Source organism: Rhamphochromis longiceps, linkage group LG23, assembly GCF_057381845.1.
Source record: "Rhamphochromis longiceps isolate RC_006_pf linkage group LG23, R_longiceps_female_GT1.1, whole genome shotgun sequence".
Classification (NCBI taxonomy): Eukaryota; Metazoa; Chordata; class Actinopteri; order Cichliformes; family Cichlidae; genus Rhamphochromis; species Rhamphochromis longiceps.
Genome location: NC_140578.1, coordinates 8,955,090 through 8,980,351, shown reverse-complemented (window position 1 = coordinate 8,980,351; position 25,262 = coordinate 8,955,090). Strand labels below are relative to the sequence as shown.

The 25,262-nt window shown below is 40.4% G+C and overlaps 1 protein-coding gene across 2 annotated transcripts; it reads left to right on the top strand.

The window, feature by feature from the left end:
- The first annotated feature begins 5,628 nt into the window (after positions 1 to 5,628).
- Positions 5,629 to 23,878, top strand: cpeb2 (cytoplasmic polyadenylation element binding protein 2). Of its 2 annotated transcripts, XM_085397845.1 has the most exons (11): positions 5,629 to 6,996; positions 8,667 to 8,936; positions 13,085 to 13,175; positions 14,701 to 14,751; positions 15,735 to 15,758; positions 17,587 to 17,760; positions 17,867 to 17,956; positions 18,151 to 18,269; positions 18,589 to 18,703; positions 18,900 to 19,081; positions 20,171 to 23,878. In XM_085397845.1, exons 1-11 carry the CDS (start codon positions 6,052 to 6,054, stop codon positions 20,396 to 20,398), a joined length of 2,289 nt encoding a protein of 762 aa, XP_085253971.1. In that variant the 5' UTR covers positions 5,629 to 6,051; the 3' UTR covers positions 20,399 to 23,878. The 2 variants fall into 2 exon arrangements, with proteins under 2 accessions (XP_085253971.1, XP_085253972.1); XM_085397846.1 differs by lacking the exon at positions 15,735 to 15,758.
- The last annotated feature ends 1,384 nt before the right edge of the window (positions 23,879 to 25,262 follow it).

The following is a 25,262-nucleotide window of genomic DNA, read 5'->3' as shown; positions in this document are numbered from 1 at the left end:
GACACACACCTAACTGCATTACCTGCAATAATGCATTACAATGACAAACAGGTGCTTTCAGAAAACACAAACTGTGCGTGTGTGTGTGTGTGTGTGTGTGTGTGTGTGTGTGTGTGTGTGTGTGTGTGTGTGTGTGTGTGTGTGTGTGTGTGTGTGTGTGTGTGGTTAGGCGGGTGCCCTCGTTGTTTCTCTTTCAAACATCATTAAAGGCATCCCCATATGTCTGAGACCCCTGTTGAGGCTTGACATTAGCGTCTGTGTCCATCCTATTCATGTATTTGTGTGCAAATAAACGGTGGATGGAAAACAGAAGGCTGGAGGATGTTATCTAGTCATGCTAATGTTTGCTGTTACAACAAAGCTCTGGCTTCTGTGCAACAAGCCAAGGAAATCTACCCTGACATTAAGATAACTGCATCTCTTTCTCTCTCTCACACACACACACACACACACACACACACACACACACACACACACACACACACACACACACATATAAGCTGAAGCAAAGAGAACAGACAGATGTGATGTGGACATGATCACTGGAGAGCACACATGAGAATATTGGGAATAAGATTAGTGACAAGAGCCAGGAGAGTCTTAGACAAAGAAAACAGAATGGGGTTGATCAAATATGATAAAAGCTTTCATAATTTGAGGTTTTGAAGTTTGCTATATTGCTGCAAGGTCATATACAGCCTAATCTAGTGATAACACCCTGTCACACTTCTAATACGTTTAAAGCATGACAGATGTCCATGGTCTTTCTCCGGCCTTGGAGAAACGAGCCACCTAATCAGTGTGGCAAGCCTTCTGCAGTGGGTCATAAAATGCAAATATATGCCGTTCATAATACTGCCCTCATTCATCTCAGAGAATAGTACCAATCATAGATGGAGGACCGTTTTTGATTGATTCTGAAGAAACAGTGGCTACAAGGAGGTATGACCAGTCTTGAGAAACCCCTGCTTGGATACAAGATAAGCTTATCAAGGCATCTGTTATCACGCTGTATGTCAGTTTGTTTGTGAGTTTGTGATCTAACATGGATGTAACATCGTTACCAACACTTCTAACTGGGTGTTTGTGTTTGTCTGTGTCCACGCATGTGTGTGTGACTAAGATAACTGTTTGCAGAAGCTTTATCAGTCAGCAAACACAAAGAGCTATTCGGTGCACAGAGAGTCACAACAAAGGGACAATTTAGCGCAACAAAGAAACCTCCATCCTGGAGGCCATGCCGGGTGCAAATTGGAACGAAAGCCCTCCCATGTGCTGGTATTATAAATTTAGGATAGGATGCTAAATTGGAAGCATAGGTACAACAAGACAGTGTGCTCAGTTTCTCTGGTAAACAAGACAAATGTCAAAATAAAGCATCAGTTTGCCATAATTTTATTTTTTCCCTGTTTACACACAGTGATATCCAGCTGTACATGTGCTTATAATACTTACTCATATTTAGAGATATCAGCTGACACATTGCTTGCAAAGGTCCTGAAGTGTGTAACACAACAACAGGTGAAAAGGTCCAGTTTGGTGACTAGAACTCGCTGAAGTGGTAGTTCGGATTGACGCAGCATCTGTTGCAAAGTGAATGCTTTACTGCTCTGTTGTGGCAATTTACTGGTCGATCCACGTTCCTGGCCTCACTTATGACCATGAGCTGTGAGTTGGGACCTAATGAATGATATTGCAAATAGAAGCAGATGAAAGAAGTCTCTTCCAAGGTGTATTAAGACTTTCCCCCAGAGAGAGGGTTTATTTTACTTGGGAACACAGTGCTATTCCCTAAGAAGTGATGGATGGATATTTATGACAACCGCCTGTGCTAGTACGCCAATCAATACAAGTGATCTTACCCCTTTAAGCCTTAGATTAGCTCCAGAAACCAAAGATGCATTTTGTAACAGGCTGTAAACATATCATTTTCTGAATTAAAGTTGGGAATTTTAAAATAGTAGTCTGTGGAGAAGTGTAGCAGCTATATGAGGAACTGGAATTTGCTTCCAAGTTAGCTTCATTTTTCAGCCTTTTATTTTTCCATTTTAGAAGATCATTAAAATGTGCAAAAGGTTTTAAAGGATGAAAGAAGAGACTGATTCAGTTATATAGGAACATGTTATGGGACTATCATATAGGATTTTCTATAATCTGAGGCAGATTATCCAATGGATATTCTTGGCACAAACTCAGGGGCTCACACACAGTTGAGGTTCTTCCTCCTTTCATAATGAATAATTCTTTATTGTTATTAAAACAGTTTTTATTTTTTTATTTTTTTTATCATAAAGTAATTAAGTAATTGGTCTCTGTTAGTCTCTCCCAAACTCAGCTGGGTATCAAAATAAATGAACAGAATAGAGGCTGGGTTAGCAAATAAAGGAGGAAACAAAAAAGAGGACAGGGTGGGGACTCTGATCTGTCATTTTTATGGAAATTACCAACTGACAGTTGTTTTGTTCAAAATCAGAAAGAAAAGATTGCAGTTCAAATTAAAGTTGTTATGGAAATGTTCAGCAAGACATCAAGCATGTTAATTCAGAGGCTCACAATTATGGTGGTTTACTCTATTATGAAAAAGCTTGGGAAGCTGATTTATTATTTAATACAGCTCTAAGTTCATGATATGGATATGCATGTAATGCAGTTCTTCTCAACAGATAACATTAAACTATCATTTTGGCCTCTGAAAGCACACTTGAAGGAAGTGGAAGGTTGACCAGTGTTTTTTTGAAATGCTTTTTTTGTTTGTGGATTTTTGTTGGTGGTGTTTATGGTGTGTCCTGCACCTCAGGGCCACTACGCCTTACACTTTAAAACCTCATCCCTTTCTACAGTCAGTGCACATATTGCCCTAAACCAAGCTACTGAGTATAATGCTAAGTTTTAGAAAGTTGTTCCAATGAAAACTGCCCGTGGCAAGGTCTTTCATTTAGCAAGATTAAAGAGGGACTGACTCTAGAAAGGTAAACAGTTGTTTACTTTTTTGCATTAAGTTAAATGCTGTAAGTAAGAGAAACTATATTATGCCAATCTTTTTATATTTTAGTAATTAAACAAATATTATATATCTTAAAAACTGCAACCCCCCCCCCCCCCCCCCAAAAAAAAAAAATCATCTTTTTTGTCATTCAGATTGATCTGAATTTAATATTAGCATTTATGTATTTACAGATCAGACATGAACACATTTTGAATCTCCAGGTACTCACTGAAAAACAAAGGGTTGTTGGTGCTTCTGTCTAAGGAAACAGTTGCAGCCCTGAAAGAATAGTTGCGTGGCATGCAAAAGGCATACATCCTGTATGCTGGGATGGGATTATAAAACCTGAATCACACACACTCGTGACTCTCAGAATACAATGTCATCAGCGCTGATGAATGCATCCGTGAGATAGAATGAGCTGATCAGTGGCATCGGCCCAACCCTTCAAAACATACAGACTGAGAGAGAGTGAGAGCCCTGAGTCAAACAGGCTAATCAAGCACACAAAAGGAAATGCAGATTACCTGTTGCTATGACGACTGCAGCTGCAGTGTGACTGCCATCCTCTCTGACAGAGACCTAAATAGATCAAGCTTTATAAACATGGTGAAATTTGAGATTGCTTAGTGGGCCAGGTGCTTTCTCAAAACCTGCTTTGAATGAGCGTAGCTACTTTATTTTAGCCACATGATGCACCCTCATGATCCAATGACATATGCTTGCTTGTATCATTATACTTGTACTTGTTGGCTCGATGTTTCAACATACTCAGTTCGATCTGAAAGTGAATGCAAATATGGAGAACTGTGTACAGTATTTGGACAGATGTGTCAAATTTTGTGTGTGTTGGGCCAGGTGAGAGTCACAGAAAAGACCCCCACCCCCTTCCCTCCTCTCTCTAACACCAACCCTGCCTCCACCCCATCTACCAGGGTAACCCCCACCGTGTCACCCCCCCCCCCCCCCCCCCAACTCATCATCATCATCATCATCATCATCATCAGGCGCAAGCAGCTGGCAGCCTGCCCCATTTAACTCCCTGCTGCACTACTGGGCTTGGCTAATCACTGGTGCTCAGCTCCAACTGTGGCCACCACACCTGCCCCCTCACTGGTGGGATTGTCCCATCTGGGACCTTATCATAGGGAATTTCCGGGGGGGCTTCTTCTCTCTGCTGCTTTATGCCCAAAAGACATAGGTGCAGTGAGTAGGGGGAGGAAAAATAAGACATCAGTGATAGGGGTCAAGTGCTTTCAGTGATCACTTTCAGTCTTACTTTAAGTTCAGATTGACTGTAAAGACAGAGATTCACTCTCCAGTATACACACATACCAGTGACTGTAATAGTTAAATATATATAACGCTTTATTCAAAAATATTTATCAAGTTCTTGATAAAATTATGGAATTGGCAGCACCGTTTTCAAGCAATACGCTATGTGTCATGTGAGCTATCATCATTAGCAGGGACCAGATGGTAGGTCCATCATGCACATTGCTTTGCTACTCTGGTATTTGTCTACCTCGTTAAAAATCGCCTTCAAACAGTGATGCCGCGATGATTTATTCAGTTTCACTCTTTAAAAAAAGTGAAATTCTTCATCCATATTTGTGCTAACATAGAAAATGCAGTGGAGTAACACACTGAAAGTGGGCTTTCTGTCGAAATAAGAACGGATTTTTTTTTCCCATTTGTATACCTCCAATTCCCAACGGATGCTTGTTTTGTATTTTAAAATGAATTAAAGGCATCTACCACTCAGCTGCTGAGGGAAGAGACCATCTAAAACATTCTGTTGTTTCTGCCTTGTGTCCTAAAACACAGTCAGTTGGTGGCATACCCGGGATGCGCTCTCTCACTCGCTCCAAAAAGAAAAAGATTACCTAGTAGCCACATAGAGCTGCTGCTGGTGGCAAATCATATGTTGGGGTTACTTGTCAGCTTTGAGTTCAGTGCAGGCGAAGAAGATTCATCTCCCCTGACACGCGCTGACATAGAAAACTATATTTAGCTTGTCGGCGTACATGCGTAAAGTGACGCTGGCGCAGACGCACGCACGATGGTTGTGGACTGAATACTGATAGGCACGGGCGGATGAAAACTGTACAACGTGTACCCTGGAAATGCTTGAGCTTTTTTCAAAGCACTATTGGGGAGACATGCAGAATAGAGAGGCCAAAGTGGCGTTAACATCCAGTTCAATAAGAGTGCGTAATGTATCCTGGCTGGGCGTTTGAATTAGGCTTCTGAATGTCACTTTAGTTGAAATAAAATATTTCAAATTAACACCATGTATTGTGAAATATAAATACGAAAGGGTTATTGGCTCTTGAATAGTTGACGATGAATATGAATATGATAACTGACTAGTAGTTTGCAATGGTTGCTATAGGGTCACTTCGCTACATGGCCATACAAATTAGTCACGCGGCAGTATTAGTCATAAAATTATTGGTCATAATTAGGGCCACAGTCAGCCTACAGTGGCCTTTTTTTGCTAGGGTTTTAGGCCTACTGCACTTTATGAATAATGAAAAAGTGACGTAAACAATGCGGTCCTCTTTGCAGCTCGGGCTCGAGGCGGGCGCACAGGCGTGATGCGGTCGTGACGTCGATTGAGTCGGGGATCTTTAATCCTCTGCCGCAGCAGCACAGCCGGTAACCAGAGGAGGGGGCAGAACGGTCGGACAGGAATGGACCGTACAGGCTAGGCTAGTGTACAAGGCCTAAAAAGCTCGGTCTTTAGTCAGATGATAATATCACCGAGTGAAACAGAGATTAGGCATCGAGCGAGCTGACTATTTGCACAGGCCAGACCCCCTCCTCTCAGCGCTGTAGTCTGCAGCCTTTTCACACACACTCTTTGAATAGACCTCATTTAGGAACGCTGGTTAAATATATTCTCGTCGGCATTTCTTGCCTTATTTAAACGTCGAATTTAGTATTTTACATCGGCGGACGGATACTACGCCTCGTCCTACCGGTTTTCCTCCCTCTTTTCGCCTTTCAGCAGCGTCGCCTCGTCCCTGCTGTTTCTGTCAGTTGCTGCGCATCAGTAAAACATGCAGGATGACCCTGTGGGGGTGACAACCACACAGTTACCCCCGTCAACCACGGAAACGGACCGCAGCAGCAGCCCGGTCAGCAAACCCGGAAAGCAGCCGAACCAAACCGACAGGCACAACGACGGCCAGCTGAGCTCGTTCACGCCGGATTATAACCACGTAGAGCAGAAGATAGCTTTCCCTGATCATTTCTGCCCGACGCAGTCTATCTGTGACCTTCAGCACAGCAGAAAAATACATCAGCAGTTAGGTCAGCACACTGAGTTCAGCCCCACAGAGCCGACCCCACCCCAGGGACGTTTCAGTCACCTGCCGCAGAGGCAGCCCTTCTCCAAGACCAAACTCAGCGCCGCTGACCCCCGCGGCTCTCCAGTGGAAGAGGCTGAAGCTGATGCCGCGTCGCCATTGCCCACTTCCGTAAACCTAAACAAGATCCAAATGGACTCCCCTATCGCCCACCATATAAATAACGGCAATGGCAGCAGCAGCAGCACCGGCAACATGTTGTCCGGAGGTCTCGGCGCCGCGTTCCCGAACCTCCCCACCCAGGAGTTGCAGAGCGCCAGTGCGGGTTCGTCTTCACCTTCCCTCCCTGGGTTCGGCACCCCTTGGTCCGTTCAGACCAGCTCCTCTCCCCCGCCCGCACCCAACTCCATCAACCCCATCCACGCGAACGCCATTAACCATATGCCCAACGCGGACTCTGACAACAGCTTCTACCCAGGTATCCCCTCCTCCATCAACCCGGCCTTCTTCCAGAGTTTTTCTCCGGTGTCAGCTAATCCGTGCGCCGGGATTAACGTGCAGGGCTTCAGCGGTCCTTTCTCACCCCAGATAAACGTCCCTCAGCAGCCGCAAAGTCGCAGGTCCCCCGTTAGTCCCCAGATGCATCCCCAGCAGGGCGCCTTCCTGCAGCAGAGGAACAACTACAACCAACATCAGGTGAGCTGCTGGGGAGCATGGCCGGGTCTCCTATTCCCATTAATGTAACTATCATAAGCGAATGTAGATATTAAGACTCTCCAAATCTGTAGCCAATCCATTAGGTCTATAGTTTTGTGAAAGCTGACTCTGGCACGTCCTTGGGTTGGGGATATTTTGTCACAATGTAGTTATAAAGCCTTTATAGATTAATGTGTGTATGTGAATTCATGTATAATCTTTACCTTGAATAATAAACTATTTTTATCTTGATGCATAATGACAAATGCATAATGCATTATGCAAGGGCTCAAGTCTACTCTTTAGGCAAAGAGAGGGAGGGGTGAACAGGGTTACAAGGGAGCATCACTGAATCTAGCTGTTGTTCTCTCCTGGAAGCTGGCTGTGGGATGTGGTCACATGGCACAGGGCCATCCCTGCCTTGTGGTGCACTCAGTGGGAATACAAAGGTTTGCAGGGTTTGTTGTCGTAAATGGGTGCTTATATTTGGGTGAAATGAAAAGCGTCCAGTATCTTGGTGGTGTGATGGTTGTCGGTTGCAATGCCCTGAGGAAATGCAGCAACAGCAAAAGCTCACATGAGCAGTCCAGTCATGCAGCAGTTGGGGGTTTGTAGCCTTCAGCTTCAGGTTTCTCCGTAATGCAATTTGCACATTGGGTGTGTGCATGGAAGTATGTATGTGACTGGGTGTGCCTGTAGTGCATGTGTGGTGTTCCTGTTTCACTAACCTTTAGCCCTTTGCTCTGAGTCCTATGTAAATATATTTTCATGAAACCAACACAGACAACCGCATAAAGGTGATCCCCACCATTACGTGCAAGTTCAATTTTAAAGTGAAAAACATAAGAAAATGCTGCAGCTTTTCTATTTTGTTAGTTACTAAATGCATATTTTGTGAATCGTGTTTTTTGTATGTGAGGTTTGGTACATTCATTTCTAACAGGACTCTAAAACAGCCTCTTTGGTACTCGGCAGCCATCTTGAAATGTCTCTGGGTGCTTATTGGATCTTTTTTGTTTGTTTGTTTGTTTTTTGGAAGCTTCATCTTAACTAACTTTAATTTCAGTGGCAACCAGGACATGGATTTCCCAACAGTAGCTTTAAAAAGAGCGTTCTTTCAACTTTGCTCATAGATTTTTCCATTTCCCTTTCTCAGAGTGCTGAGTCTCTCTCTTATGATTCTGCTTAAAAGCACTTCTGTTATCCTTTTTTTTTTTTTTTTTAGATTATTAACTCTGTTCCTCAAATACAGCACTATTAGAACATGGACGTTGCCAGTGAGTCCAAAGGTTTTCAGTTTACATTAAGCATTGAGTGCAGAAGAAACAGAAAGTTGTTTCTCCTCTGTGTATGATTCACATGTGAGATTAAGCACAATGCAATCCAATGCATGATGCTTAAGAGGGGACCCAAGGTCCAGGTGGAGAGAGACTGTGTGTAAGTTACAGAGGTGGTGTTGCAGCGCACAGGATACTTAGTATTAGTCTTAAAGCCCTAAATCTTCTTATCCAGCCACCCGTTACAGGAGCAGATCAAGCTGTGGCTGTGAAAGGAAAGAAAGGCAAGATAGGATGAAATGGATGTTGTAAATACAAAAAATATTTGTGTATTACAGACATGATAAAGCTCTCAGTTCTCTTTAACTCCATATTATCTTTATGTTTGCACAGCCCATGGTGAAACCATCTCCCTGGGGTAGTCACCAAGGCAATGGCTGGGGCTCCGGGGGGATGTCCTGGGGCCGGGACCACCGCAGAGGGAGCGGCATGGGTGTACCTGGCTCAGTCAGTCACGTCTCACCCCTGAAGAAGCCCTTCTCAAGCAATGTCATCGCTCCTCCCAAGTTCCCACGCTCTGGTGGATCACTGGGGCCTAAGTCCTGGATAGAGGAGAACATGTTTCGCACAGACAGCAACAGCAACACCTTGTTGCCCCTGCAGGTATGTTTTGTAGGTTTTGTAGGATCATTGGTTTGGTGTGTGTGGGGGGTAACAGAAGGGTTTTTGTTTGACAGTGTGAGAATCAGTGGGTTTAAAGGTGGGAAAGAGCTGGCGACAGAGGTTAAATCAATCACACGAATTAGATGTTAGACAAATTAAATGATGAAGGTCTCTGAAGGGATAGTTTTACTTAACTTTACTTGATGAGGTATAAACTAAAAGGGGATAATAATTCTTTCTATCAACAGGAGAAACATAAGCAAGAGTTTTTAGATCTGAGGATCTCGGCTGGGCTGCTTTATTTTCAGGAAGTTAACGCCTTTTGCCACTAAAACTGCTCCTTTGCCAAACTTTAAAAGGTCATATTCCAAGTTGTGGTCTACCTAATGAAAGTATCAGAAATACAGTTGTTTACTTGCATAAAATATTCAGGTTTTTGCTATTATTCAGAAAGACAAGTGTCTATACTATGGTCTTTATATGGCTAATGAAAAGTTACAATTTCACTGGTACTTGCAATGAAACTAATGAAAGTTAAGTTTTCTAGGTAACAAACTCACTCCTTCTTTTCTTTAAATACCTTCTTAAATAGACTTGTTGTGTAATACAAAAGGCCTCTCGAAGAGCAAATGATATTTAAAAGTAGATGTGTTTCTCCCAATGACCAAAAATGTGGGATTTTCTTTTGGGTAGGCATCTGTAGCCTGGCTTGGCAGAACTGACAGTAAACAAGAACGAGGTCGTGTGGAGCAAATGACATCAAAAGAGTAAATGCACATTCCAAATGTTCTCTATACATGTCTAAACAACATATTACCACATCCATTCCCATATCTTCATCAGAAAATTGACACTACAATATGCTGCCTATGTGTCTAATTTCTGAATATTGTCACGTTTCTAACATTAATGATATATTTTTTTGTGTACTTAAATGAACTGAGGGACTCTATGATCATCAGTGCATCTACTTTCCCCTTTTAATGCTTCAGGGTCCAGATGGTCATCGTTTAGTCATATTTTAATCACATCGTTCTAATTTTCCTGCCAAAAACAAAATTCCCATTTGTTCACAAAATTGGATTAATCTTCATCTCTTTCGTGTCGCTGATACAGTGTTTTTCCAGGCTCAGAATGGGCCTCTGTGGGATGACTAAGTACAGTGACTTACCTAATTTAACAAAATTTTCTTTTTTCTCACTATTTCTTAAACAAGAACGTCTGTTGTGTGTGTTAGTAAATGAAATCCCAATTCACAAAACTGATTTAGGAAGATTATTTTATTACAGTTACCTCCTGTGTAGGAAAAATGTTTTTACCAGAACTAAAAACATGAACTGATTTATAACCCCTGAAGACATTTATGTAGTGCCTTGTGCTCGGTTTATTTGTGTATAATTATCTTTAATTAATGCATTGAACCACACACAGAGTCATCCATTTAACTTTTACACGTTGCACTCAGAATGTATCACTTTTGTACAACACACAGCTTATAGCACATGCTTCAGAACCAAGGCTTGCAGCACAATTCAAGTGATGCCCCATATGTCACTTTATATTTTTCTTAAAATTGGACCCAGACACTTGTGATCGTCATAGTAACACACCTCCCGTGCACACACTGAATTAAACCTTGCCTGGAGTTTCAAGTTAGCAATCAAACACAGAATGCAGAAAAAAGCAAAGTAACCTGATGTGGAAGATTGCGAAGCCTAGATCTTTGCCAAGTGTAAAGAGACGTCTGCGTGTGCCGTGAGACTGGTTGCTATTTTCAAAGAACATAATTTGCATTGTGATTTGATGTTTCGATTCTCGTGCCTGCAAAGAAATGGAGTCATAGTCAGGAAAGCCTTCAGAAAATCTCCCCCTGGGATACAGGCACTTTGAACAGTGTTTTACTTGTTTTGAATTGATATTACTGAGTTCTTAGGAACATTTATGAGGCAGTATTGTTCCCTGAAACTCCATGTTTAATATCATTCTTTGTCATAGTTTATCATTTCCAGTGCGACTTGCATTGAAAGAGCTCGGTGTTGCTGTTGAATTCTTCTATAAAATCATTCAGTTATAGGCTTCATGTAAGAGACATTTTAATGTTAAAAACTGCACAGCTTGGACACTCAAAGTGCATCAATTGATTAAAAGTTTAAATGTGCCTTTAAGGACCTCAACACACAATTAATATAAAATCAAATCCACAAAACCTTTCAGATTATGAGCGACTTTGCCTGAATCAATTCTAAGATTAATGCGGGTATGGCCGTGACTCATTCAGACCGATCTAATGATATCACCTTATTAATGGTGTCACCAAATGGTACGACTGTTGCTATGAGCTCAAATTATTAGTATTATCAGTGCCAAGAAGTGCAGCGCTTCCTATTCCAGGAAACAGACGCGACTGCATGGATTGTTAATTTCCATAAACAGTGTCACTACTGGAATTTTTCAGATTCCAAGTCTTTTCCTTCCTTCCTCTCTGTTTAATGTTTGGCAGTCAGTGACAGACTGTATCTCTGCTGTGTCATGTTTTTAACATAACACAGAGGTAAACTGGGGACAAAAGGAACAGCACCTCTGCCTTCAGTTAGCCTTTAGTGGGGCTAGTCACTTGTTGTTTCTCTAAGAAAGGCTGCAAGTTTCCTGCAATTAACTGATGTGATCACCCTAAAATACTATGACGCTAAAGAAAAAAGATCATCCAGCAACGTCAGGTTTCCCATTGCTCATTGTCACCCATTACATCAGTCTTCTTGTTAACACAGAACCCTCCAGAATCCTTGGCCTGTCATGAAAATTACTCAAACTAAATGATCAACAGTAAACAGGTTGCTGTTTAGCACTTCAAAGAAAAAACACGTGCACTATTGATGTGATGATAGAAATATCACCAAGATTTCTTCAAGCCTGGAATATTTACATGAAAAAATCTGTGAAGGAAAGGGATATTAAAAAAATTAAGCCAATTTAAATTAACTAGTGGTCCGCTGGCAAGCAAAAGGTCCTGGTTCAATTCCAGCTGGAGACACAAATCCCCTGAAAATCCCCACATCCAGCCTGAAATTTGGCCACCCATCCCCTTTGGCAAGGAAGCAGGCAAAAGTCGCTGTCCTTCGTCTCTAAAGTTGGCAGGTTTATGACACATAAAGACCAGTGTGAACCTGTTAATCATTCTCATAATGCAGCAGTGAAAGGGTTTGGTCAAAAAGTTCCAAAACTATTAAAAAGCAAAAAACACTCACTTTAAAGTTGGCCCCCTTCAGGATTGTCTCACTGTGAAGCTCTGCAGCGCTCAAGCACTCCTGCTTCATTTGGACCACTCCCCAGACTTGAAACAGAGCGCTAAAGTGAACCTCGATCTCAAACTAATCTGCGTTTTTACATCTACCTGAACGTTTTCACATGACAGTGCACTCTAGTACAATGCAGGGAAACCGTTTCTGGTTACACCAGCACAGTTGTCACTTATCATCAGCCGTCCTTGTGAAATTTGACTTCCTGTGATTTTGTCCCCTTACCTGAAATGAAGTTCAAGTTGAAGCTTGACCAACACAAATGCAAGAAGTTGCATGCTATTGCATTTTAATTGTAAATTTTTTGATAGCATTTTGTATTTTGCGCAGTTACCGTGTGATCATTTTCTGAATTACTGTTGCTTACACAGAAGCGACATGCTGCTATTAACTATCATAGAGTTGGGACATTAGCCTGTCATTGTGCTGTGTGTTATAAGGTGGACTTGGCACTCTGGCTAGAATAATAAGATGATCAACTTCACTGTTCTGCTGACAAACTCCCAACCTCCATCTCAGCTCTATTGTGAAATGCCGCTCCTGGTTTTAGTTTCCATTTTCTCTCTTTGTCTGCATCTTGGAAGCAGTCCAGAGAGCTTGGGGAATCCGTTGTGTAGGCTGCCTGTAAACTTACCTTTAGACTCCTGAAGTGAATAAATACGGAAAAAATGTTAATCCGAGCGTGAGGCGCATGTTAAGCCAAATACCCTGTGCTTCAAAGGTTTTATTATTCATAAGCCAAATCCCGAAGGTGTGTGAGAAACGTGAGGATTTATTCGTGCACCGTGACGTTTGTTTGTTTTGTCAAACTCTGGATGATTAAAAAAAGAAATGTCACCTGTATTTTTTCAGGATCGCACCAGGATGTACGACAGTCTGAACATGCACTCCCTGGAGAGCTCTCTGATTGACATCATGCGAGCTGAGCAGGATCCGATGAAAGGTAAGCTGGCCTTTCCCTTTCAGTCTCAGTTCGTGGGGTCAGAGGGAGGCGATCGTGTTCGCGGAGGCAACCCGACATCGTGCAGGGAAGTGACAGGCCCATTGCTCCCAGAGCTGTGCTGTTTTTCCACACACCAGCTTATTTTCTCCCTGCTGAGAGCTTAATACTTGTGCCACCAGCTGCACATTTACATGACCTTCCAGCTCTGATCCTGTTCCTACTTAACCTGAACAGCACACTGATCTGACTCAGAGCTGGAGGTCAGGAAAAAGAGAAACCATGGCATTTTTCTTTACTAATATCAGAAAACATCTGTAACTGTCAAACATGTGTATTTTACACCTTAAAAATATATTAACGGATCTGTGTAACTGCTGAATTATTCCTCACTTCTTGGCAGGACCAAGCAGAGAATTTATCGTAGATCGACACTGTCCTGGCCTCCTGTGCTCAACTGCTGGACATCAGAGGAGCAGTGTCAAATAACAGCTCCTACTGACGGCTGCTCGTAGCTCTTTTACAGCCTGACAAGCCAAAAACACTCTCACTTTAAAATATTACAAAGAAGAAAAACTCATCACTGGTTAAAAGACAAACAGTTGAGGTTTGCAAACACGTATAAAATTTCCTGTGTGGATTTTCTCATTTGCAGTTGGCTAAGATTATTACTCAACCTGCGCCCTCCTTTCTTGGGCGAGTTTCTTGTTTTTCCTGCCGGAGCAGATGGAGAGGACACGGGCCAGTGTGCACAGCAAAGCGTGGGGGGTTGGGGGGGTCTACTCTAATTTTAGATGTGATCACACTTTCACACGCTGCATATGACAGCTAAGAGAGGTGAGATGGAAGGGGGGGTTGCAGGGGTCCGCTCTGCCATTTATAGCACTGACATGGTTAACACAACACAGCATTCTGGATAACGGCTCCAAATGTAGCTTCTCATAAGGCAACACATTTTTAATATATTTGTATCTTATTAGTGACTTAATTTATCTGACATTTCACAATGAATGCTGTGATCTAGAATTTGGTATTTGTGATTTTTGATTCATTAGTACGATTGAGAAACCACTGTAAAACTAAATATGATGGGAAATTGGGTTACTATAACAAGTGTTTTTTTTCCTCAATCGTTTCCAAAGCAGAATGTAAAAAAAAAAAGGGGAGAAATTGTCTTGTTCAGCTCAGAACTTGCTAGGTCTTTGCATTAAAATGTTTTGTTTTTTTTGTTTTTTTAAATGGACGTTGTTATCGCCTTAAATAAAACAAGTAATTCCACTGTAGTTTGGTCGGAAAGCTGAAACAGTATGTGGTCATTTATGGGGGAAAAAAACATTTGCTCCTGTTTGTGCTCAACTTAGACATGTGAAAAGACAGTTGTTTTTTCTGTTTATGTGTGTGCGTGCATTTTTGTGTGGTTATTCCCATGTACATGCATTGGCTTTGCCCTGTCTTCTCCATCTGCTCTATGTCTCATTCCTATTTGTGTGTGTGTTTTCTGCGTGTGTGTGTCTGTTTCTCACATCAGGCCGTGTGGGATGCCCTAACCCCGGGGCTGACGGCCTACTCATGCTCAATGGTAATTATCTCCTAGCACCATCCTCCTGTGTCTGCAGCTCTCATGATGCTCCCACCATTACTCTTTAGCCTCATTAGACGCACTCACTGTGGTGCAATAAGGCCACGCAGTGTCACCTCTGCTGCATCTGCTGCAGAGTATCTGACAGTACCCGTTAAATGGGTTCAGTTTTTTTAACCAGCTGTTCAACTGTTTTGTTGGCATTAAAGTGGCTATGTGGTATAACTGAAAATTTACTGTGCTCGTTTTGTGTAGTACTTGAATGACAAAGGTTGTTCCAGGTTGCCTCCAATTAAATTTTCTTGTGTTAATTAGAATAATTGTTGCCCTGAATAGTCCCTGTGTTTTTGTTTTTTTAGCTTCACATTTGGAGACACATCCAGTTGTCAAAAAAATAAAACCGTGTTTTGTAACAGTATTAGCGAGACATAAATCGGGGTCAGACAACATTTGGGAGTAATTATGAGTGTTTTTAATAAGTTCTGGTTGCCATTTCCTCCTGAGACTCAATAATCAGAAAATAATTTTTGTCCCCTTTTCAACGCCATCTATGCTGCTGTGTGTAATTAGATTTCTTGTCCCTGCCAGAGCATATTTAGGGCTTTGGCCTTTAAACAGTTTTCCTTTTTCTGGTTTTTGATCGCATTTAAAACCTTTTTGTGCAAAATAACAACATTTGTGTAAATGTCATTTATAGGCTTCTGGGCTTTCTGTGTATTGCTTTCATCAAGTATATGACAGATGCAGCCCCTCAGGCTTCCTTGCCACAGCATTTAGGAAGTTTGGAAAAAATAATAATTTTTGTTTTGGGTTTCAGGAGGATTTAAGTCCTTTTTTAAAAGTATCTCAGTTTAGCTCATTAGTCGGTGACTTGAATAAAAGCTGGTTGGGTTGGATCAGCAGATTAAAGTCTACAGTTACAAATGCCCTCTGAGAAATGTTTCATAGCTGAAACTTGCACTCTTGTACTTTTCTACATGCAGCCAGGAGCTATGGGAGGCGTCGAGGTAAATTCAGCTTTCTCTAGCGTGTCTCTTTACTTGTGGCTTTTTCCTTGTGGCATGTGTTATTGCTTAAATAGATACCAAACTGAGGCCTTAAGTCTGGACTTAGACTTCACTGTTTTCTGCTTTTAAATTTGGGAACACAGAATTTTGCTCATCAAATTTCTGATTGACTATTAAAAAAATATACAAAGAAAAATGTGTTGTTTCAGTATCCAGACATACATTAAGTTTAGGGTTTCATGTTTGGTGGTGTTTATAGCCTCTGCTCTATGGAAACCCAAAGTATAAATAAAATAGGTTAGCATGTAGCACTTTGTATAGATTTTTGACTGTGTGCTTAAAATAAGGTCTGTGTTTTACACAAACTTTAGATATTTTCACGTTTTGTTCCCCACTTGTGAATTTTGAAACTGTATCTCAAGTTTTGGTAGCAAACAAAGGAGGTTAGTGATAGTCAGGCTGAAGTCATGCTGCTAGGGTGCAGCTTATTTATACCTCAAAATATGTGTTTTTACTTCTGCCAAATGTATCCACACTTAAAAAAAACTGTGAAAATGGATTGAATATGTGAAGATTATCTTGAAATCACTCGGCACCTATAACGAGGAGCCGCGCAAACCTTTAAAGAGAACCTTTATTTCCCACAGAGCTTATTTTCTGCAGAAGTCCAAAACCCTGTAGAAACATCCCATTGGTTTCTAAAAATAATAAATTATTAAAATATACTAATCTTCTAAAATATTATTATATCATTCATGTTCATAATAACAGTGATTTTATTCCAAAACCCCGACACCACCTGTTTGTTTGAGAAGTTCTGTTATGGACCTCCGAGCTCAGTATTTTAACCATCTACATCTTGGTGTTTCTGAACCAGATGTGCTCGACTGTGAAATGGCAAGCTAACAGGGTAACGACTTGTCAATGATAAATTATTATCCTGAATAATCAATATGTAATTTACAATAAGGTCTTGATATTTTCTTCAGTATGACCTTAAACTAGCAGCTGAGCCCATAAATCCTGCAGGAAAGTGTTCTACTGAGACCACAAATAAAGGGAAGTGAGGGTTGTTGTTTTTTTTGTTTGTTGTTTTTTGATTTTGCAACCACGAGTCGCCCCCTGGTGGCTCATAAAAAGAATCCTCTTTTAAGCCACTTCTGTGATGGCTTCACTTTTTTGGCTTGTAAGCTGCGTCTGTCCTTATGCTCTGACAGAAGCAGCTGCTAGTTGAATCAGATTAATTTGATTGCTTTCCTTTGCTGGCTAAAGACTTTGGTCCAATAATTCACATTTTATCTAATATAATGCAAAGAATGTGATAAAGAAATCCCCTCATTTCATTTATATTTGCTATATAATGAATAACTTAATTCATTATTTATTCTTTTAAAATAACTTGTGTCGTCTGGTATATATTTGAACACTTTGGGACTCCATAGTGCTTAGCCATTATGTTAACAGCTTCGCTCCACTCGGCCTGCCTTTCCACACACGCTTTATCTGCCACGCTGCTCTGGGTGGAGCACACATGATTGCGTGTCCCAGTCTCGGATCTGTAAAAAAACAAATTGTACATAATCCTCACTTTAAGCTGGTGCTTGGCCTCACATCCACTCAGCAATAAAGTGCAATAAAAGCAGAAACATTATTTTATAGAAAGCCTCTCATCTCAGTACGTCCCTGTCATAGCAGAGATGTAACATTGCCTCAAGGAGAGGAAATGTGACTGGGATTGGAAACATGTTCGTGAGGGTTTCTGCTTGTGAATGTTTAATAGCATGCTTGACATTTGCTGTAGCCTTGCCTGCCTTTTTTTGTCCACCAGGCCGCTCCTCTCTCTTCCCTATTGATGACAATCTCCTTGATGATGGCCATGGCAACCAGGGTGTCCCAGGAGTCCTTGGCTCTCCCAACTGTTACCCTCACCAAAACGGGGAACGCATCGAGCGCTTCTCTCGTAAGGTGTTTGTGGGAGGTTTGCCTCCTGACATAGACGAAGGTGAGTAAAGAAATGATTTCATGATTGTGTTGTACTGCCAGTCCTTTAAAAAAAAAATTCTATGATTTATCTCCCTACTCACGTGTCACATGTCAAATTCCCTTAGATGAAATAACCTCAAGCTTCCGCCGCTTTGGTCACCTTGTGGTGGACTGGCCACACAAAGCAGAGAGTAAATCCTACTTTCCGCCTAAAGGTATTAGCAAAAGCATCAAGCTCACCTATTTATGGCTGGTTACCAGTATTTACATTGAGCCTGCACGGTATTATGATATGATGCAAATAAGTGAATGTCATTTGAATAGTGACAAACCAAGGTGAGCACCTTTGTTATACCCTCTCTTGTTCTTATATGCATGTACACTGAAGCTTTTTATATACGTTTCCTAGGCTATGCATTCCTGCTGTTCCAGGAAGAGAGCTCGGTGCAGGCTCTGATTGAAGCCTGTATGGAGGAGGATGGGAAGCTTTACCTGTGTGTCTCCAGCCCCACCATCAAGGACAAACCTGTGAGTTTTTCAAAAATTGCTTTTAAATCTTTAAACACTTAAATAATAATAATTTAAAAGATGGGTGTAGCTTTTGTGTCTGAATAGTGATGCCAACATGGAAGTACCTTAAAATGACTTCATTGTGTCTAACAGCCAGAGCGAGGGACTGATTTGATTGCAGGCACATGTGGTTAAAGCAGCAGAAAATATAGCAATATCCATCTTTAAATATACTCTGTGGCACAGCAGTACCAGCTCGCTGTGAAAAGAAGCTACATGGGCACAATTTTCCTATAGGGGGGAAAGGTGATCTAATCTTGTTAGACTTTGACACCAGGTGCAAATTCGTCCTTGGAACCTGAGCGACAGCGATTTTGTGATGGATGGATCTCAGCCTCTTGATCCCCGCAAGACCATCTTTGTGGGCGGCGTCCCTCGTCCTCTGAGAGCAAGTAAATATAGCCAACTTGTTTCTCTACGACTAGTATTGCATCTCAATAGAGATTAATTCAAGCTATGCGTGCAATGATAACTTGGACTAAAAATAAGCTTCTGATAGCTTCTCTTCTGTTCTCAAATCCACATCTTGTATCTGTTTTTTCACATATTTAAATTCATCTTTTTGTCCTCTGTTCATTTTTTTACTAGTCGAGTTGGCCATGATTATGGATCGCCTCTATGGTGGAGTGTGCTACGCAGGAATTGATACAGATCCAGAGCTCAAATACCCAAAGGGGGCAGGACGAGTGGCTTTCTCAAACCAACAGAGTTACATCGCTGCCATCAGCGCGAGATTCGTCCAGCTGCAGCATGCTGACATTGATAAGAGGGTATGACCACCCTCCTTTCATTAATATTTCCCCCGTCTTCGACTTTTTAGTGTATATCAGGGTTTCAGAATTTTTTTTGTAATTAAATGTAACACTTTTTGAAACCTCAAGAAAAGCAGCACACTATCAAAGGAATGTGGTCATTTGGTTTATAGAAACCTCTGTGCTCAGTGTAGTGGTCAGTGAAGCACTTTGTTTCACTGTTCAGTGTTGCTGGTATTTTGCATCTGTCAATGGCAAACAGTTTTTTCTGCTACTGGCTCTTGTTTCTTCTCATTTATTGGATTGGATGATTAAAAACTAAAGAAATAAAACATGTTGGCAATTTAAAAATGTGCTAATTTAACAAACAGAGGCCCCTGTAGCATGTGGAAACACCAACCCATTCTACAATCAGCAATCATTCACTCAAATAAATGAAACCAATCGAACTTCAGTAGATTAAGGTGTTTGGCATTGGCAGAGAAGATTTAGCAAGTTTTTCATGGGCACAACCCACATTCTCAACGCTGCTGCCCCACCCTCAAATGTATGTTACTTAGAAATGTAGCACCGTTTAGGAGAAATAAACAGGTTTTCCCACTTGTTACAATGTAGACATAATCAGCCAAACTTCTCTAGCTTTAATGTTGCACATTTGTGGGTTGTGACATTGTATGCAAGAACATAAGATAACATACTAATTCCATAAAGGAACAAAAGATGGTAGGAATCTACAGTATGATACATATTTCACTAAATATTTTATTTATAAGCAGAATCTCAAAATTTTACTAACGATCACAAATAAAAGGCTTCGAGATATTTTATTACCGTAAATTAAACTTTTCAGACTTTAGGAATCAGTAGGATTCATGGTATATGACATAGTTGTCATGGTGATGTGTAATTTATGCCATTCGCGCGTGCAAGTGTGTGTGTATTTGCATCTTTTTGTGTGTTATCAGCATCCCTACAGAGAAGAAGGGGCTTGTTGTTATGATAAGCAAACGCTTGTTAGGGCTGGTTAAATAAGGTTTTCTCTCTGCCTGTGCTTCGTTAAGCTTGTTTCCTTCGTTACAGCTGACATTATGTCTCGTTAATGTGCAGGTGGAGGTGAAGCCCTACGTCCTGGATGATCAACTCTGTGATGAGTGCCAGGGTGCTCGTTGTGGAGGGAAATTTGCTCCTTTTTTCTGTGCTAACGTCACCTGTCTTCAGTACTACTGCGAGTTCTGCTGGGCTAACATCCACTCCCGTGCCGGACGGGAGTTTCACAAGCCTCTGGTTAAAGAAGGCGCCGACCGCCCTCGCCAGATTCACTTCCGCTGGAATTAGAGATTGCGACCCCCAATTTCATGGTAACACAGTTAGGGGAAAGGGAAATTAAACACTGGCTAACAGGAAAAAGAGCATCGCTCAGCCTCTCCTGCTTCCTAAGCTATCAGTATAATCAAGTACATAACACTATACAGTATATACTATATATCTATATATCTTTTGTAGCAGCCAAACACCACAAGCCTCAGTTTTTCACCAAAACCCCCCGCACATCTCAGGCTCTGACAACTCTACAACTCTTTTGTGGTACTTTCATCTTTTCTAAGAGGAGATTTAAAAAACAAAAAAAGAGATTGATTTTTGTAGCTTTTTTTATTATCATTATTTTTGTATGTGAGATTTAACGTAGATACGGGAATGTTTTTGCATGGGGGCAGCTTGTCTGTCTGTCTGCTGCTAGCCACCCCACGGTGCGTTCAGTGCACACTTGTTTCTGGGAAAACCTCGATTCTATAATGTTGACGCCTGCCCCGGGTCATTAACCAAAGGTAGAAAAAAATATAGGAAGCTTAAAATTGACACATTTTCTGCCACAAAGCAAACCGTTGTTTGTTTGTTTTTAACTTTGCCATGGGCTCTTTCTTCTTGTTAGAGAGTTTATTGAAATGTAAAAAAAAGAAGACACTAGGGTTATTTTTGCGCTCATACTGACCCGTAGAGTGATACCTCAAAATACAAAATCTGCTTTTCTGCAACTGTATTCAACATTTATACTGACCGAGCTATTTCAGAAGCTTTGCTGCTATATATACATATATATGAATAGATGTGTAGGTATTATATTTAATGCCATTTATAAACCTGAATCATGTAAAACGAAATGCAGTATGCACTCGAACACTTCTGGCCCCCATTGCCATAGAAAGATTTAAGAGTGCATATAATGACAATAGGCTTAGCTACACAAATAGCATGCTGGATATATGTCAGGAAAAAACAAACCACTGAAATAATAAATGCAGACAAGACGTAACAATTCTATAATGAGTAGCATGATCATCAAGTACAAATGCCTAAGAGGGGAAAAAAAATCAGACTAAGATAAATGAGTTAAAAAAACATATTTAAACTTGCATGCTTTGATGTTTCTCTGTTGTTTGATCTGTTTACATACTAACAATACAAAAAGTGATATTGGTTCTACTGTAGACTTAGTGGATGCCATCACGTTGTCACGTGGTGGCTTGTATAGCAAAAAAACAACAACAAAAAAATGCCATTGAGAAGCAGAGTGGTGTTCAGTGGTTTGTGTTTGTGTGTCGTCCATGTGCTGTGTGACTGTTGTTAGTGTAGACTGAGGCTCTAGTTTAGCTATCAACAGATTTCGTAGAGAAGAATGACTCCACCTTCACTCTTCCTATCCATATCTTTGTGTGGTTCCAAAGGCTAATCTGGTGTAGCTTCACCAGCAGACCAGACGCAAATGAAAGACTTTGTCAGTTTGGCGTGCTCCGTGTTATTGAGCATTGTTCAAACACACTAAACTGCTTATTTTGTAATGTAACAGTCAGGCTTCCATGCTGTGTGGCTGCAGCTCCATAAATCCAAGGAAACACTGACGCAGTTACCGGAAGATGAAGCATCTCCACATCTCCTCACCACACTTGTCCACGATGAAGACAGTGACGCGTGGTCTTCGCTAAAGATGATCTTTTTCTTTTTATTGTTTGTTTAATTTCCTCCTCGACCCTTGAAAAACTCTTTAGGGACAATCTTTTTTGTGAGGACGGTCGCCCAGCCGTCTGTTTGGTACTGTACAAGTGTGTCGCTCTCGTGTTGTCGTGGTTTTAGTGTCTCATGCCCCTGTGTGTGTGCTCCTCGGTATCAGTGTTCAGGCGTCAACTGTGTACTGTTACAAAACCTTAATGGAACTGAGACTAGTTGAGTTGTGTAATTGAAATTGTTTGTGTGAACAATTTACTCATCACTGGCCCTTCAATATGTTGTTTTTTTGTTTTGTTTTTTTTAATATATAATATACATTATGCACTACTTTTCTGTATCCCTGCTCGTTTTCCGTCTCCTTCACCCCTTGTGTTTAGAAGCGAATTATGAAAGTTTTCACCTATTTATAGGTAGAATTTATCATATTTTTTCCCCATAATGACTTATTTAAAGTGGAGCAGTGGTCTTAAGTTAGCTATGTTTTGTGTGAGTAGAGCAAAAAGCAAATGTTTTCTAATATATTCTAAAATGGTCCGGGTGTTACGAGGAGCGGGAGTCGGAAAGGCATCGCGGCCTGCAACCTGATGGGAGGTGAAAGCTAAAGACTGGGCTCCCGCTCTGGCCCCTCTTCCTCCTCGTGGCTTTGGTTCTCATGGCGTCTGATAATGTTTGAATATCGTCACCTGTAACACTTGACTCGTGCTGTTTTTGTGAGCTTCTATTTTCTATGTTAAACACTGTTACTTGGTTCTGTATGTGTCCTTGCTTTTGTAAAAATCATATTTATTTCACTATTTTTGTAGACAAAAAAATGAGTTGATTTTGATTGTATTTTTCTATTTAAATAGGACTGATATTTCGATTTTATTTACCCCTAATTATGTCCAAAAGTTTTGGTTGACAAAGAATCACATCATTAGTAACATCAAAGTTTTTGATATACAGCTGATTCTTATTTTGATACACATGACACGTTTGATTTAATGGAAGGAAACATGAAGGTTTTATTATATTCTGGGAAGACACTTGAGATTCTCCCCTGTTGCATCGAGGCCCCAGCTGCCTGTCCTCGTAGATGCTCTGAAACTTGAATATAACACATTTTGAAAGGCTGACTAACCTCGAATCTGTGTTGTGATGTGCAATACTGTTTCTAATGTTTGTATAAAAGTAAGAACTACAGTGTAAACCTTTTTAATGCAGATTTATTTTTTTCATTGCATATTTTGCAAATTTCTGATCCACAGTGTCATTTTTTACTGTCAGAAAAAGATACCCCGTTTTTTCATTGCAAGTATTTTTAAATCCAGATATCTTTGTACTGATGTAAATGATTGTAGTTATTTTGGATAGTGTTTTGCTAACAAAAGGAGAGACTTTTTCATGCATATTTCTATTTCTTTTCATCTTGTTTTTTCCCACATTTTCTTTTATTTGATAGTAGCAGGTTCTTGGAATAATTTTTCATATTTAAATGTCATTGGTATTATTTTGTATTTTTATGTGAAAAACACTATATATAATTTAAAGATGCTAATTGCTAAAATATTATTTTGAGTTTAATTATTTTTAAAGCTAAATATTTGTAATTTTATTGTTAAAGTGACTAATTTCTAAATCAGAGTTTGTGTGTATAGCTTCACAAAAGTCGTTTATGAGATGTTTGGATTGTAATTATTACTGAATGGTTCTTTGATATGCAAAATGAATATCATGTTTATTTTTATTTTTGTTTTTGTATTTAAATGGGGTGTTGATTACAATCTCTTTTTCTTTCTTTCACTTCCTGAATAAAGACCCATTCTGTTTGGACATGAGTTTGCTGGATATCTGGCTCTTGCAGACACTTTTTATACTTTAACTCGTTCAAACACATAATGACATGTAGTATCCAGTGTGTTATTGCAAGTGAAAAGACTATAGTTAGAGATTAAAGGTTAAAAAGCGATCATATCCAATAACTATTAGCTATTTTAGCTTGTCGTGCTAGCAGATTAGCATTTGCTAATTAGCGAAAACACTGACTATACTGAAGTTGGAATTTATCACCAAAGTGTCGCCTCTTTGTTAACTTCAGGTTGAAAGTCGTATTTTTAGCATTTTTGTGTTTTGGGGGGTTTTTTTGGTGGGGGGGGGGGAGTTGGCTGAGAGGGTGGAATGCTAAGTCATTATTGAATGTTTAGCTTTGCTAGCATGGTATATCTATTGACAATGAGGCCTGCTAATTCATATTAATAAATATTTCACTCACTAAATCTGGAGCAAAGACATCTTAGAAAGGGTCTAAGTACAGTTACAGACAAAGCAAATGAACAGTTATATCTTCTGTTCATCAAAGGAGATGAAGGTACAACACATAGTATTAGGGTTGCCAACTCCCTGAAAAATAAATAAGGGACACCTCGTGGCCAGGGCCGGGCGACCCAATTGTCTTCACCCTTCCCAGTGTGGTGAATTTTCTAGCTCTTTTTTTGTGTGTGAAATTATTTTTTTAACCATTTGACTTGAATTTGATTTAAGTAGATGTGTATTCTTTGTGATATGAACACATGTGAAACAAATGATCATTTAGCCATTTATTTTTAGCTCAAAATGACAACATTAACACGATAAAACAGGTCTCCTTCTTAAACAGAAGCCTGTCATGCTTAACTTTTGAGAATATAAGTAAATCTTTCTTTAAAAGAACTCTGTCCTGCTTAACTTAAAATAATAGAAAACAATAGAAAGAAAAACATTCTTGTAACAGTGCACATTTAGTGCATTTAGTACAATTGGCTTCAGTTGAGGTATTATTTCAGCTTTTCTAATGCTAATCAGCTGCTCCTGTTTGTAAACCCACTTGCTCCCATGATTACGCATCTTAACTCATCATCATTATTCATCTATGTATTACTTTTATGTATTAGTCATCTATTTGTTGTAATCATCTATTCTTGCAGTTGTTTATTACACAAAATAAATTATATTATCATACTTCTGGCCACATAGCGCTGATATTCACTGCACATGCCCATATTAACTTTTTCCAGCCAGGTGTTTTCCTTTTCCCATTCTTCCCTTTCTCTGAGGGGAACAAACATTGCTGCTCTAATGCTGGGCTCACACTGTGCAGTTTTAGGCCCATTTTGAGCCGATTTTTGAGTGATCGGACCGATTTTGGCCTTCATCGTGCATCGTGTAGTATACGTGGGGT